This window comes from Patagioenas fasciata, chromosome 3, assembly GCF_037038585.1.
Source record: "Patagioenas fasciata isolate bPatFas1 chromosome 3, bPatFas1.hap1, whole genome shotgun sequence".
Taxonomy (NCBI): Eukaryota; Metazoa; Chordata; class Aves; order Columbiformes; family Columbidae; genus Patagioenas; species Patagioenas fasciata.
The window spans coordinates 37385908-37401896 of NC_092522.1; the positions used below are offsets into that span (position 1 = coordinate 37385908).

Genomic DNA, 15989 nt, shown 5'->3' on the forward strand with positions numbered 1-15989 from the left:
GAGAAGGGCAATAGATTAGAAGATGCCACAGTATCTGACAAAAGACCACTAGCTATTTCAAATAATTCAGATCAAATACTGTATCTTAACCTTCCCGTCTCAAGGGATAAAAATTAAAGGCCTCATTTGTTCTCTGTAATTGGCTTTGTAGAGCAGAAAATTTTTATTTGTGAGGAAAGCATTGGAAGGATGAAGATGGAGATTGACCTAATTGAATATCATTGATCCACTGATACAGGGCTGTATCTTTTATTTTTAACCAATGCACAGCCATAACAATATCCACACCACTTTAAAAAGTGACTTATGTGGAAGTGTAGGGTTTTTTCCAGGGCGTGGCTCTCTCCACAACAGTAACAGCACCTCTAGTAATATTGTAGCATACGGGGCAGGCTGTTGCCTTCTTAGATGTTGGTATTCCTTTCAACCTTCACACTTCCTCCTCAATCTTACCTACTGAAACAGAGTGAAAAATTCAAGCACTGAAACCAAGATTTTCACCCTGTCTGAAAGGCACAGAATTTGGATTTCTGTGTACAAAACTCCTCAGCAGAACAATCAGTCTGTAGAAGAGTCACAGCCAGACGTAAAGGCAACAGGTGTATGGACTTCTCAAACCAGACAGGTACCTTGCCCTGCCACCTTATTCCAGGTTCCAAGGAGTTCACTGTAACGGAGCCTGAACAACACAAAGATCAAATTGGGATGAGTAAACTAATTAATTTCATGAAGTAGTGACTTGAATAGAGCATTCTGTAATGAAGTCTCTTGAAAGTTTCCTGATTCTCCCCCTTCAATTTTGGCATAAAGACACCTGATGCTTGTCAATGCTTCTGTACACTCAACCCTTTTTCTATGTCAAAATGTCTTACAGCAACTCTTCAACCGTTCCTGTACAGCACTCTAGACATGTCAGAGGAGCAAACAAAGTTATCAATTTCTATCTTGAAGAAAATATGTGGAGAGGCTAATGCATAGCCAGGAGTCTGTATGTCAGGAAATTAATCTTATGATGGAAGCTCACAGATATCAGGCATGTCAGTCTCTCCCAGAAGGTTTGAAAGGCAATAATTACTACTTTTTCACACCACAGCTTAGTAGTTACATTAACCCCATGCTTCATAATTTCTGCCATGCACCTGCAGAAGCAGGAAACTAGACCAGAAACACCCTCCAAAAGGTGTAAAGATTCTGCCTTTACCTGCAGTAGTTCTGAGTTATTCTCCCTTACAGGAGGCAACAAAAAAAATCTGCTGAGTTGCTGACAGCACTTATGGCATGCTGTGCCTAGGATTTACCTTCCACTCAACAAAAAGCTCAGAAAGAAAAGAATATCACAGGAGGACAGACAGAAGGCAAGAGAAAGTCAGCCTAATGTCTCCAACCTCTCCCAAAGATGTGTCCTCAAATCTGACAACTAACTTAAAAACAGAGTCTGCCCATTTAACTGAGCAGACCCTTTGTCCTTCTCTCCATTACAAGTTGACTATGTCATCTTCAAAATATACAAGATTTGGTGATGAGATCTCTGCAACTGCAGCGACACACCATATCCTCTCACATAATATCCTTTTAATGCCCTACACAGTGACAGCAGGCCTAAAATAAAAAAATGGATGTTCTACAATGATATCTAAGTTCAGTTCTGGTTTAGGGTCTTCTTTCAGCTTTGTTTTCTTGAAGGTGGGTGCAAGTTTTTACACTCATCAAGGTAACAAGGTAATACTCTGATTTATTTGGTCTGAGAGATTCTTAGAGTACTGAGTAACACTTGCTGCAGTAGACAAGTCATCTACTGGCCATCTCTCCTTTCTTCCCTCCAGTCACACGCTACATGGTTGTGCAGTCCAATTACACTCATTTGTTGGTGTCTGGTTGGTTGTTGGTTTGAGGGCTTTTTTCAGATGCTGATGAAAGACTGAACCAATGAACGAGATGAACAAATGCAAAATTTGACTCATAATCAGATCACATTAAAAACAAACTCTTTGAAACTTAGTTACAAAGAGCTCAGATGCAATGAAACAACTGGAGTATGCTTTGAGGAAAAAAACACAAACACAAGAAACCAAACATTTTTCAGTTTTCAAAATGAAACTATACATAAGGATGAATATAGTTGGTCAATAAAGGGAGTAGGAGTATTAGCAAATGGAAGAATAAGACCGTTGTTTCCTATGGGAAAGAAACAGAAGTTTTCTGCTAGCAGAAATCAGAGGAAAAGGAAGACTGATGCTACATAGCCCAAGTCAAATTTTAAGAGGTTCAATCCATACACTCCTTTGGAAGGAGTTTTGTACGTCTCCCTTGATTATCAGAGCTCAGTAGACAATGTGGTAAGGCTTGGTTACAGCATCAGCTGCCATTCCTCAACTTGTTTCAACACCTAAGACATGCTCACAAGTAGCTGGACCACCTTTGAATGCACCAGAGAAACACCCATTACGAGCAGAGCCAGAGCACTCAGGGAAGCTCTTCCAGTAACTGAGCTGCTTGTCTGCATTTGGTTTGTCCACACAAAAGAGTCAGTCATGGTCTAAACAGCTCGTGCTGCCACAAAAGCATGCTCTGGTGCAGGACGACTATTCCATAAGCTTCTGCCAAGCACCAGAGATGTACTCAGTGCAAAAGTCTCAGTAGCCACCAGTGTATATATACAAGAGCACCATTTTCCCTCCACCTTTTCCCTTAGGGTGTTCACAGAAGTGTTTTGGTTCACTTGATGCTAGGCCTTCCAGTAAAGCTTTGTTTCAGAGTGATGTGTTGAGCAGCACCAGAACTGCAGATGTCAGAAGGGTTACCAATATGACACAGTCAGAAATGCAAGTCTTAAAGAGAGCAAGATAACGGAGATTACCCCATGCAGATATGTCCACATACATACCACTCCTGTTTGCCCTGAAGACATTAAGTCTAGTAAATTGGCAAGAAACTGTTTCATGGAGAAAGAAGGGGGAAAAAAAATATATTTATATTTATATGTGTGTGTATATATATATATGTATAAAAATCAGTGTGAACAATGGTAAGAGGCATAAATGCATGAGCAGACAATATGCCCAAAGTATAACAAAGTTCAGATGGTAAGCTACCTCATGCTTACTTGTCCTTTAAGGTAACAGGTAGAGAAGAACACAAGGCACCAAAAGAGCCACAAGCTTCTCAATCACACTCAAGGAGTTCATAGTCTAATATTTGCAGAATGTTTCTCCACACAAATCTTGACTCTTTAGCTACTTCCAAGGCACAACCAGAAAGCAGGTTCACTTTCCTAAACCTCTCCCATAGCACAACAGAGAGTGCATAGGAATAGCAACAGAACAAGGAAAAGGGCAGCAGCAAACTAAAGTTAAAACCACACACCAAGATAAGAACTTAAGTTTCAAAAATTGACATGAAGACATCAAAGGAAGCACTGGGAGAGTGGCAGGGCATGTGCATAAGTGAGACAGGACAAGAACAGAACAGAAGAATGCGGATGAGCTCAATGGACAGAAGAGCATGAGAAAGAAAAATACAGTAAATGGGAAAGCCAGCATAAAACATATTAAGCTGGCAAGAGAGTGAACCAACAACGGAATACAATCAATTGCAAGAAAAATAGCAGTCAATACCAGACTGCGCGAAGATGGCAATCCATTAACAATCAATTACAGTGAAACAGCAATAAGATGCAGTCAGTAAAATGACCAGCTGAATGAACTATTCTTTTCCACCTGTGTAAACTACAATTTGCTCTATCCAGTTACAATTTCATAATTATTCATTCGATTAAATTAAACCTGTGTCTGTTCTATACATAGTTGCAGTATTTATGAGTCATGCCATACTTAAACGTGAGGTGGGGGGTTGCTCACAAGGTTTTCATGTAAGCATTTGAGAAAGAGATTCTTAAGCCATCATGTCTGCACTTAGCAACCTGTATTAATTCATTCCCATACATTGGAGGCAGGGATTGCTGCTTGTTTCTTTGAGAAAATAAGACCACAAAGATTAAGGGGAAGACAACTGGTGGAAATTCACTCGTGTTCTCCGCCACAAACATCTGCCACGCTGTGTCCCAGGAATACTGTCTGTAAAGCTTACTCAAGTCCCAATAAAACTTCAGGGAGCTTCCCCTTTGCATGGGTCCACATTCATGGCACTAAGAGTAGAGCCATCTACCTTCCTTCAGCAGTGGAGAAGGTTACGATACTGCTGCTGCAACTTTGCCCGAAGATTCTCCTCCTACCTGTGAAGACTGACATGCATTTCATAATCTCCTCCACGTTCACACTTCAGGACACTGGGATGCAGCGGATCATAGGACAGTGTGGCCACAATTTATAACTACCAGTTTCCAATACTGAACAAAAAGAGGCATCAAAGAGCAGGACTCAGCCACCAGCAGCAAGCCTATATTTACCTACTATAAGTTCAAATTCGCTGCATTTGGTATAAAACTGTGACATTTAAGGGGCTACCTTACATTTGGCAAGCAAGAGATCCCTAGGTACTGTTTATCCTATCGCTCTTCTGCCAGGAAGCATCGGATGCAAGTATTAAACTCGGTCTTTTCTTGGGTACCCAGGTTAGAAAGGCATTCTTTCATTAAAGGAGCTCCTATCTGATGTTTTAATTCAGCCTCACAAGAAAAGAACATTGTAGGGCTTAAATAGAAGGTCTCTTACCTCCAGAGCAGACAATTTTTTTCCACAGCAAAGACATATCTGCTATTGTGTAAACTTACTTTTGTAAAGACACAAATTAATAGAACTGATGCACTGCGCCAAGGAAACTTGAGCAGACAGCCTTGGCAGCAGTGCACACACTGGTTTACCACAGAGAGAGAAATACAAAAGTTTTTAATGAAAGAAGGCAAATGTAAAGATAATAGCTTTCATTTCGCTACAGCATTGCAGAAGGAAACAATCAGTTTCCAAAGGACTTCTCCAAGTTATAAACCAGCGAAGGCCCTGTGATTTCAGAGATAAAAGCTCCTGGTTTGTCCTCTCAAGTAACTGGCGATCAATCAATGCAGCTAATTAAAGCTTGGTTTAGTTTGAAAAGCTAACAGAAACAGGATATGATACAATACCTTTATAATCTGTTTGACAGCCAGCAGACAACTATTTATGCTTTGTATATTAAACCCAGTTTCATTGAACTTCACTGTGCTACAAAGCTACAACTTTTGGAGAGCAAGAGTTTTAGTTATTCAAAGCTGCATGTCCATCACTTTGAGAACACAAGTTTTTCTCTCACAGAAGAGAGATACACACACCCCACTGCTAGTACAGCCATGAAACAAGCCCTTCCACATCCAGCTGTATCCGCCTACACTTCAAATACTTTTGTCCACACTATTTCAGACTGCTGCCTAGTTTCGTGTGGGGCAATGCAGCAATGGCCCTAGAAATATGGGGAAAGGTAAAAAGACTTAATAACTCTTTCAATAACTTAAACTTGCCTGGATCAGACATTAGTGCTTTAAAACAATGCAACGAGCCAAGTCATTGCTCTGCTGTGTGAAATACAGTCCCTTCCATTGGCTCTTGGAGATCTGATATCCTAGGCTCCTTAAGGCTGAAATGTTTGGGAGTTTGTTTGTTTGTTTGTTGTTGTTGTTCCTCCCCCTCCCATACATTTAGGTTTGGGAGGTTTGGGATATTATAACAAGTAATTATCTTATTTTTAGTGTGTATAATCAGATTTGCTGCATTAGGGCATCTGGTTTATAGCACACACACTGTCACTAGCTTTGCAGAGTTTCTAGAAAGTTAGTCTCATTACTAAAGAAAAAAGCAAACAACAAAAAACACATCATTTTCTGAATACAAAAGGTGTTAGTCATTTGGGATGCCAATTTAATCTGTATTAATTCAGATTATTGTACTATTAAGCAATTTAGAGTTTTACACCATACTAATATAATCATGAATTTCAGTAGCCTGCAAATATTAACTTTTGAAGAACCTGGCCATATTCCTTGGAAAGGAGCCCATTACCTAAAAGCCAGCCAAGTCTCATTTGATAAAAACTACAGCAAGGTGGCACAGTGTCAGACCTTGTCTGTTCACCCTTGCCTCCATTGCTTTCTACACCAGTACTGGTACATGCTGCTGTGACTTGTCTAGCACATTCTGATTTTCAGAGAGCAGGAAAGAAAACCAGCTCCATGCAAGCTTTTGGGAACAGAAAATAGAGAAATAATAAGGAATGATGCAGAACTTCCAGCTAACCTACATATGGAGGCATTTTAGCCCAGGTAAAGATCAGCTAATCCAGATGCAGCCCAACTCCCCGTCCTTGCTTCTGCATGGAGTCACTAGTTTCCAGGTCACTCTTCAATTTTTCTGTCGTTTTTTAGCCAAGTTCTACAGCCATTTTCTAACCCTTATGACTTCTAAGGAACACAATCTACAAGACAGTGGTAATCATGAGCCTTGGTTCAGTCCTCTCAGCACTAGGGCATGCAACAGAAGACAAAGTCAAAGCATGCATGGTCCTGCAAGACTGTGGCAAGAGTACAGCAGACTAATGACGCATTCAAAGCCACCCACTCACAGTGCATCTTTTCATCATGGCTTATCAGGATTCCAAGGTAGTACTCTCTGAGAGAAATACCTGATACTAGATACCCATGGTTATAGCAGATGCTGCAGAATGAGAAGCAGCCACTGAAGGCTTCAGAAGGCTGAGCAAGTAGCAGCAACTATATGTGTCCCTAACACCTGCAACCTAAGAACTCATGCTGACTGTTAGTTTGGAGAACAGACTAGCAACTGTATCTAAATAAGCCTAAATAACACAGTATTAATTAAGAGAGAGCACCAACAGCATACACATACTTACACGGTCCGATTAATGTAAGTGCTGATATTGATGTGAGTACTTTTCTATTTCCATACAAGAGCACTTCAGATATAAGAGCTGAGGAGAGCAGGGAAAGGACTCAGGCTTGTCATTAGCAATAAAATTCTGCAATACAGCTACATACTACTAGCTCTTGGTCATTCTACTACTTTTAATGGAGTAAGGAAGATCGAGACACTTAAGCAATTTCCAGTCACCCTGCATTTAAGATGATGGCATGTATGAAGTACCACCTCACATAGAAACTCTACATTTTGTCCTTTTACACACATTCTCAGATTCCTATTCTCCCCCTCTTTTCTCATTTGTTTGAGGAGCTGGAGGGAGAGAGAGGAAAGATCAAAGGAAAACAGCCACAGCACCAAAAAAACAGTTCTTCCTCCAACTCCATATCAAATCATTCTACGTTCCTCTCAGATATCCTCCCCATTTAAACCAGAAGACCTTGCAGCTGATTGCTGTCTCCTGGATTTTACTATCCCCTACTGTGTAATCAATGCTATTTTCAGTTTACGTTAAATATTAACTTTAACACTACTCTGAACTGAACCTGAGAAAAGACTCCTGACAGCAAAAGTCCCACACTTCTGTATACTCAGGATTAAGCAGAGTATTTTGTACATTTTCTCAGCATATGACAAGCACAATTGGTGCTCCAGACAAGTTGTCAGCTAAGACCCTCTAGTGTCAGAAGAGGCTATAAAAGTACTTGTTGCAATAAGCAACACTGAAGTCCAAGGGTGAGCATAGTGTTGAGACCACAGAAGCCTCTGTCTTCTCACCTCTCCCCAGTTCTACATCCAGCTAAAGGAGATCCTTTGCTAGGAAAGGTGCTTTCACTTTAACTCTCTGCCTCTGGCAGTCCCATCATTAGTTTGCTCAGCAGCACAACCTCAAGCTGCTCCAGTGCCTTATCCTGTCAAATAACAAGCACCATGGATGTAGGCTCCCCACTCTCACTGGGCCACCATTTCAGTGTTTGATCATCTTCAAGATACAGATTTTCCTCTATGCAGCTTGTGCCTGTTGCTCCTTTAAAGGCCAGATGTCCATACTAACAAGGAAAACCCACTACAAACAGACAACCCTACCAACTTAGACTTAGTTGGGAACTAAACAGATCATCTTAGTGCTGTTCTGTATAAACCAATAACCTCGAACTTTTAGCACCTGAAAAGAAGCTGCACAGGCAGTGAACTTGGTCCATCATCACCTTCAGTGTCCTTCACTTCATCTCTGCAACCTACAACCTCAGCTTCCAGTCCACCCTTGCTCTCCTTATAGCAGCACTCCCCCACAACCCCACCAAATTGTGGTCAGCCTTCTCTGTCCACCCTTTCCTCACCCGCTCCCTCTTGCCCATTGCCTCTCGATGCTCTTCACCACGAATTCTACTTTGTTTTCCCAGCCTTGCTCTGTGCGTGTCACACAGCCCAGTTCCTGCCTGAGCAGCCTCCTGCCGAGCCTGCCGCTGCTCAGGGCTCTCCCATGACACGGCTCGTCAGCGCTGGCAGCTCCACCGCGCCCACGGGGCCCGCGAAACAAGAGGAAAACCCAGCAGCCTCAGTTGCTTCACCTGGTCGCCGCCAAAGGAGGCATTAAAGCAATTTGCCCGGCGTTTCGGGGAGGTAGCAGTGAGACGAGCCGCCCCGGCAGACCCTGCCCCTCGCCTCCTCCGGAGCATCACCCTCCGCCTCGTCCCCTGCTAAGTTTCAGAAAAGGGGGGGTCCCACCCGCTCCCCCTCCAGACGATTCTCTACCCACCGCCACGGCCCCGCTCTGTTTTTCCCACGGTCGTCTGACATGACAAACATGCGTGTTATTTCCCGTGGCGGGGAGGGAGCGTTACCTCGAGGGCAACGTCCTCGCAGTGGCCGTGTCTCCGCTCCTTTCCCCCCTTCGCTCGCCTCAAACCCAAACTCGCAGCGGGGCCCACGCGCGGAACGTCCCCGCGCCGCAATCCCGCGTCCCCGGTGGCCGCTTGTTCTGCTGCAAGTGTCGGCGCGAGCACCCAAAAAGTAACGGATTTAACTTCCAGCTGGTCCTCGAGGCGCACCCGCAGCTTCCCCCGCACCCGCCTCCCGCTCCGCGGCGCGGAAAACCGCGGCAGAGAGCAGCCCCCGCCCCAGCGCTGACGGGAGGGGGAAATAACCTCGGGACGCCGGGCCGGGCAGCGGCACCGGTACGTCCGTAGCACTCACCCGCCTGACGGGGTGGGACCTTCCCGCGGCGGCCAGCAGCAGGACGGCGAAGCTGAGCGGCGCCGCCGGCGGGGAGAAGGGCATGTCCGGGGCAGCCCCCCATGCGCGGGGACCCAGCACGGCTCCGCGGCAGGGGATAGAAGCGCGGCGGCGGGCGCCCCGGCGGCCGCTTTTGTAGCGGCGGCGGAGGCGGGGACGGGGCCGGCCCAGGTGCGCTGCGGCCCGGCCCGGCCCCGCGGCGGCCGGCGGTGCTGGGGCTCCGGGGGTCGCTCCGCGATGTGCGGGGCGGACGCGCTGGGTGCTGGTGTCGTCAGCTCGAAGGACTGTTTCTGGAAGGGGAAGCAAAAAGGAAGAAAAGCCGAGAAAAGTCGTTTGCCATCCTGACCCCCACCTCTTCAACTTCTTTTGTTTTAGTCTGACTTTGTTCAGGCTTGAGCATCTTGGTGGCCTTTGTGCTGTTCGTGACGTCCAGGTTTTATTAGTTTTTAATAACAGTAAATGCAATTACCCATTTGTAACATGAATTTGCAGAGCTGCACGTCAGATTAGAGCTTGGTTTCTAAATTAAAGTCAGGGCACGGGTCAGTCCAAGCAGTAGGATGATGTGTCAAATTGGAGGATTTAGTAATCTTATTTGCCTAGCAAAAGGATCCTCTGAATTTGTTTTGGACTAGATTTATATTATTGTGCTTACTTATTCACTTTGCACTGACTAGTATAACTAAACCCTCAATAAATCTTGTATATTGGGTGAGATTATACACCAGAATCTGGAAGGAGAAAGCATACAGAACCTACCAGATTTAGAAGGAAATATCAAAACTGAACTGGGAACTGGGGTGAAGATTTCACATTGGTCTGTTAGATACTACTGGAATATAAAGAAATTAATAGCTTAAATATTAATGTTGTATATTAATTTCAGATACAGCATTAGGTTGATGCTTTGGCAATGTAACTAGTCAGAGCATCAATGCTGTGAGATCATGAAATTCTTCAAAGTGTGAATTGCCACAACAGCAGTTACATCTCAACAGCTAACTCCAGGCAGAAAGAATTTGCCACGATGGTTTGGTTGACTGAAGGCGATAAGATACTTCCTTCAACTTTTCTAAAGCAAAAGAAAACAAAGACTGAAGGAAAAAAAAATTACTTCCAGAGAGGAAAGAATAAACATACATTTTGAGTTGCTAAAAGAGATGATTCCCGAAGACCCCAAGTCAGTTGAAACCCCTAGTGTCTGCATCAGGTGATGTTTCTTACATTGCTATTTTTTTACTATTCCAGTAGAATAAATACTCTTCCTATAGAAAAAGATGTCTGCTGCAGACATTGATGAAGACTTAGGGAGCTGTGAGAAGGAATGAAAAATAAAGATCTAATTGAAAATGCATGTTTGGCCACAGCAATATCACCTGGAACAATGAAAAGACTATGATTTTTAGAGAAATCAGATTTAAAAGATTTAAACCATAACCAATGTTTGCTTCAAAAGTATGAAGATAATGAGACAAAGAAAAACCTACTTATTTTTCCTGAGTCTCTATTTTACTGTGTGTGTGCACTAAGACAAATTACACATAGATCTAAGAAACTTCTGTAAAAAACTACATTTCTGTTACGTGGAGTTACCGCACATCCTTGAAGGAAGCAACCAGAAAGCATCTGCAATACCAGACTACTTATAATAGAAACATGACTAGGAAAAATAACAGTTTACTGTTAACTGTTTTGTGTGTTTGGCTCCTGTGAAGGGCTAAGAGAAGCCCCGACTCGAGCCTGGTTATACCTCACAGGCTCACAGGCATCTTTTACTTGAAGCCCAACACTTGATCCCATTTGGAAGCGCCTATGGGCTGGGCTTGCCTCCTGGCACCTGAAGGCCCTGGATGTTACATCTGCTTTCAGTAAACCAACAAAAACACCAGGCAACTGAGCAAAAGCTCCTCCAGCTTCCTTTGGGCCAGGCAAGAGGAACCTTTGCATAAAGGGAAAGAAACCTCTTCCACCTGCACAGCACCACCAGCCTTAGCAGGGTGCACCTATTTCACAGGCAAATCTCTGCTGCTTTCTATTGTTTCTTCATCAGGCTTTTAAATTAAGTTTTCTAGGTGGGATTTCTGCTCCCAAGGTGCCTGCCAGCACTTGTGTGCAGCAGGGGGGCAGCTGCTTTCTCAAGAGCTGAACAGACTCCTGTCTCTGTTGAAGTACCTTATCTGGGCTATGAGGGTGACACATATCACTTCGGAAGCAAAGGCATTACTTTGGAATAATTATGTGTTCCAGAAATAATCAAAGGTAACTTTTTTAGGTATGATGGCATCATATGGTAGTGTTATCTATGTTAGTGTTTTTGAAGTGGAAAAAAAATGGATGAGAGTAAGCTCTGAACAGGCCTATTTTTGTTGTGCCCATCAAGAGGCTATTACCAAATTTCAGAAGACTGAACAAATCCTGTTGAGTTAGATCACTATAATAAAAGAGAGGTCATTTTCCTAGAGAAAGGTATTTGTCCAATAAATTACAATCTTTTTGAAGGAGAAATGCTGATGAATGTTGTCTATAAAACCTGGGTCTGCTGGATTTTTGTAATATTTATTCATGGTTTTATTAATACTAAAATTTAACTTGATCTTTTATCAGTGTTAATGTAAGAAAATAACAGTTTGGAAACAGCCAAGCGAAGCATTAAAATGACACTATCCAAATTTGAAAGGAGCTGGGTCTTTTCAGTTTGAAAAATACAATGCAATAAGTTGAGTAAGCTTTGTTCAATTAGAAATTGTGTTTGTTGAGGTAAACACGTCTTTTTTCTGGCTGAAGAACTGAAAATGCTATTTAAAATGCAGGACTTGGTAACTTCTCTCTTGTTCCTTTATCCCTAGGCTGGAGCAAACCTCCCAGCTGTATTAAGAGGAAGCTACCTTGCAGTTACACTGCAACACAAGGGTTATTATATAGTCCTATGACCATTGAGCATTATTAATGCAATTTACTATATTTTGAAGGCAAACCTGCATTTTGAAAAATTCAGTGTCTCTTTTAATAACCTCCCTGATAATCCTTTTCTGCAGAAACAGCGTAACCAGTGGCTTGTCATGGGAGGTTCCTGTGGATGAGACACAACGCCTTCGCAAGGGTTCAGGCTCCCCTGCCTTAAAACTATGACCACTGGCCTCATACATGCAGAAAGTAACATCCCTGTCCCACATGAAACCAAATGCTTTGTCTCTGAAACTTTCTAAAGATAAAAATCTGTTTCATGGCAAAACTGCGTGTTTCTGCTGTGACATTTGCTGAGTGACTGATGTTTTCCTAAGCTGCCTTTGGCAGTATCCTAGAGAATTTTGTCTGTGTTCAGTGCAAGTTATGCACTTCGTTCTTCTCCGTGATCAGTAATTATTCGCTTTTATAAACATTATATTTTATAATAAGTTTCTCTGTGGGATAGAGACATAAAATTCTTGGAAACAACCGCAGTGCAAATAGATCTAAACTCTGAGATTTTATTCCTTTCTATCTTGTATATGTATATTTGAAGTTGTAGGGCACAGTGTTGCTGAGATTTGGGAAATTTTATTCTTTTCTACCTTGTATATTTGAAGTTGCAGGGTACAGGGTTCCTGAGATTTTGAGAGTGAAGTGTTTTACCTAAACTCAGGATTTATTTGAAAAATGGAGGGAGTTGCCGCCCTGTACAGTGGCTCAGTAAGAGTTGCCCGTCTGCCTGAAAGGCTCTTAGCTATTTACTCGTGTGTTTTCTAACTCTAGTGTGCTGCAGCAGTGAATACACTTTGGCTCACATTTTTTTTTCTTCACAAAGCCAAGAGGAACTGTCAGTAAAGATCTTTCCAAGCTCAATAATATTTAAAGTATCTGAGCTGAGGCCCAGCACTTATGAAGTTATTCAAATATATCACCTTTAAATTTGAACTACATATTTAGGAAATGAAGCAGAAGAATTTTAGTGTTGAAACACTGAATGTGGATGGTGTTTGCAGAATTTTAATTTGTATAGATACCTGCTTAACTGAAATAAAAGTTCATTTAAGCTAAAGCCTTCTGTAGGCTTCATGGAACAAAAAAAATAGGTAGCCCTGAGCAGCATTATGCTAATAAGAGTTAGAAACACATAAGCTACAACTGTGATTTCAAGCACATTGGTGTTTAGAATGGATATCTTCTTGTCTTTGAGATGTAGATCCTTTTATATCTTTGTAGAAACTAAATCATCTGAATTGTACCTTGAAACCTGTACTTTGGGGAGTGGGTAATTTAATCGTCTTAGTAATATTCAAAATAATCTTACAGTATTTTATATCAGAATGTGGCTGCGGCAAATAGTTGTATTGTGGATTAATGTACAAAACTTTTAAATGTTCATTAAGAAGCAGGAGAATTTCTTCTGGTTCCTGGCCGTAGTACACATCTATGCTTTAAATCTCAGAGAATAATAGAATGGTTTGAGTTGGAACGGACATTAAAGATCATCCAGTTCCAAGCCCCTGACATGGGCAGGGACAACTTCCACTAGACCAGGTTGCTCAACAATATCATTATTTTTAGTTTGGTGCTTATAAATGCTAATTGTTCTGCTACTTAAGTTACATGCTCACATGTAGGAGAATGTGCCCAGTACATGAAATGTCTTTGTAGCTACGCAGGGATGGAGCACAGGGGTTGAAATCACCCAGTTATTTATAACATAATATTGTAGATGCAGACTCATAATGAATGAAGCTAAATTGTTGCTACTTTGCAGTTGCAGATGTAATGACCTGGTTGTATCTTAATATACAAAAAGAACGAGTAGTGCCTAAGCAAAACGGACAGCTCCATTTTTCAGCTGTCACATAGTATGGCTTGTACACCTTGGCCTATATATTTCTTGATGACAATGAAGAAATGAGTGCAATTTTCTTTTAACTAAAGTTGTGTGAACTACATAATGAGCTGAAATAGCTCTGTTTACTTTTGGGGTCTGGCTGCCTCATGGAATTTATTCCATGTAACGATTGTATGAAGAGAATTATTTAGATAGGTATTTAATTTCAACACAAAGCTTACATTCTCTGTCTTATAGAGAATAAACTGTTTTAAAACTTTTCCATAAAATGTTGTTGAATGATTCATATGGCCATGTGTTGAGTAATTTATTACTCTGATCCAGATATTCCTATATATTAGAATCTTAGAAGTATAGAAATGTAAAGGTTGTTTGCAGTCATATAATAGAATAGGAAACAACTTTATTATGGTTTGAATATCTTACCACAATCCCTGACTCCTAATTCAAATTTCCTAATTAAAAATCCCCTGTTCAATAATGCTTTGTTAATAATTGTATTTGGGACTATAGAAGGCGTCTAGGATGAACAAAATGAAAAGATGCTAGCACAAAGGAAATGATGGTAAGAAATACTCAGTAAAGCATCCAATTTCTTTCCTCATTTTTCACAAGAAGAAAGTCGGAAGCTATGAATCGCAGAACAAAGGAAGGAAAGAGTAAAGTCAAATTATTCTTCATTAAGTAAAATTGACTGAAACATTAGTCTTGTATCTCCCTCTTCTGTAGTGGTATCTTTTTTTTCTTTTTGTGAGGAAATAATTTGGAAATCACTCAATTCAATATATTCTCACCAAGCGAAACCGTGAGAGTGAAAACTGCCTTTGAGTTTGATAGATGTCTTGGGCAATGATCATAATGCTGGTCTTTTCCAAAGAGATTATTTCTGTCTACTCTTCTGCTGGATGCCTCGTAGGTAGGACCTGGATTTCCTCAGTAAAAGGCTTCCCAAATGCTGAGACAAGCATTTAGTGGCTTGTCTGCAGCATCTGTTAGGTTTTTTGAGGAAAATATCCCTTGAAGAGGGACAGGATGTGTCTCTTGATAAAGAGGTGATACTTTATAAGTCTAGCATTTTGAATCAAAAAATATTCCCTGGATGAATGAGGCGAGGAACCTGTTTCATGGGTTTCCTGTGTGCTATCATGGCTATGACTAAAGAGAGCAAGAGAAGGGTACGGTTTGGATGAGATTCTCTAGATTGTAAATATGCAGGTTAAATCTCTTCCATTTACATGGTCATTTACATTACAGCAATTTTACTTTTTGTGCTGATGTGCCCAGTGAGAGGGAGATCACAAACTGTTAATCACAGTGTCTTTTGAGGCATCATAAATATTTCCCTCCCAAAAAAGGGTGACCCAAACCATCATTGATTTCCATCGCTATACTGCAGCATGCTCAAAAGTAATCTGAAGCTACGAGGAAGGACAATCTGTTTAACGCAATTCTCTGAATTACTGTGTCTGTAAGGCAAATAATAGTCATTCTGCCTTTGATTATTTGTTCACAGAAATCCTGCTTTGGTGATTAGCTAGCAGACTTTGAGAAATGGATATTAGGAGTTTTAATTAGCTAATCTCTTGAACAACCACCTGACTAATCTGAATATCAAATATAAACCCTGTTTACAGGAATTACTGATTAGTGAATATATGCAGGAAGCTGCAGACAGTTTATCTGTTAAGATGTGCTGCCAAGATTGTTTTGGAAAAATGAAATATGAGGTGAATGAGAGGAGTCAACCTGTTGATATTGTAAGATATTAGAAGTTGCAGATCCACAAGGGAAGTCCAGGAGTTGGGGCAGGGCTGGGGGGAAAGGCAAGGGGTCGGGGAGGACTTACTTTAACTTTAGATGTATCATTTTGTACTAGAAAGATAAAAAGGTAATATTTTCTTAAAATCCAGGGGGTGGAATCACATTTCCCTGGAGCTGAATGGGGCCTGGGGGAAAAATACCAATTACTATATGTTAATTAAAGTAAATGTTGAAAATGACATTAAAGATAAATTTTGGGTGGGATCTCAGTAGTTATGAAAAATTATAAAATAATTTTGCTGAAGACTGAACTTCACCTGAATGGT

At 41.5% G+C, this 15989-nt stretch overlaps 1 protein-coding gene across 4 annotated transcripts in view; it reads right to left on the reverse strand.

Annotated features, from left to right (window-relative positions):
• Positions 1-9194, reverse strand: part of GLP1R (glucagon like peptide 1 receptor) — a 91572-nt gene extending 82378 nt beyond the window's left edge. For 2 of the 4 annotated variants that reach the window (XM_071806119.1, XM_071806122.1), the window contains exon 1: positions 9057-9194. In XM_071806119.1, coding sequence (XP_071662220.1) covers positions 9057-9140 — 84 coding nt within the window. In that variant the 5' untranslated portion in view covers positions 9141-9194. Of the gene's footprint in view, positions 1-8431; positions 8516-8704; positions 8776-9056 lie in introns of those variants that run through there. The other 2 variants (XM_065834089.2, XM_071806121.1) reach the window with 2 other exon arrangements.
• Positions 9195-15989: the final 6795 nt, after the last annotated feature.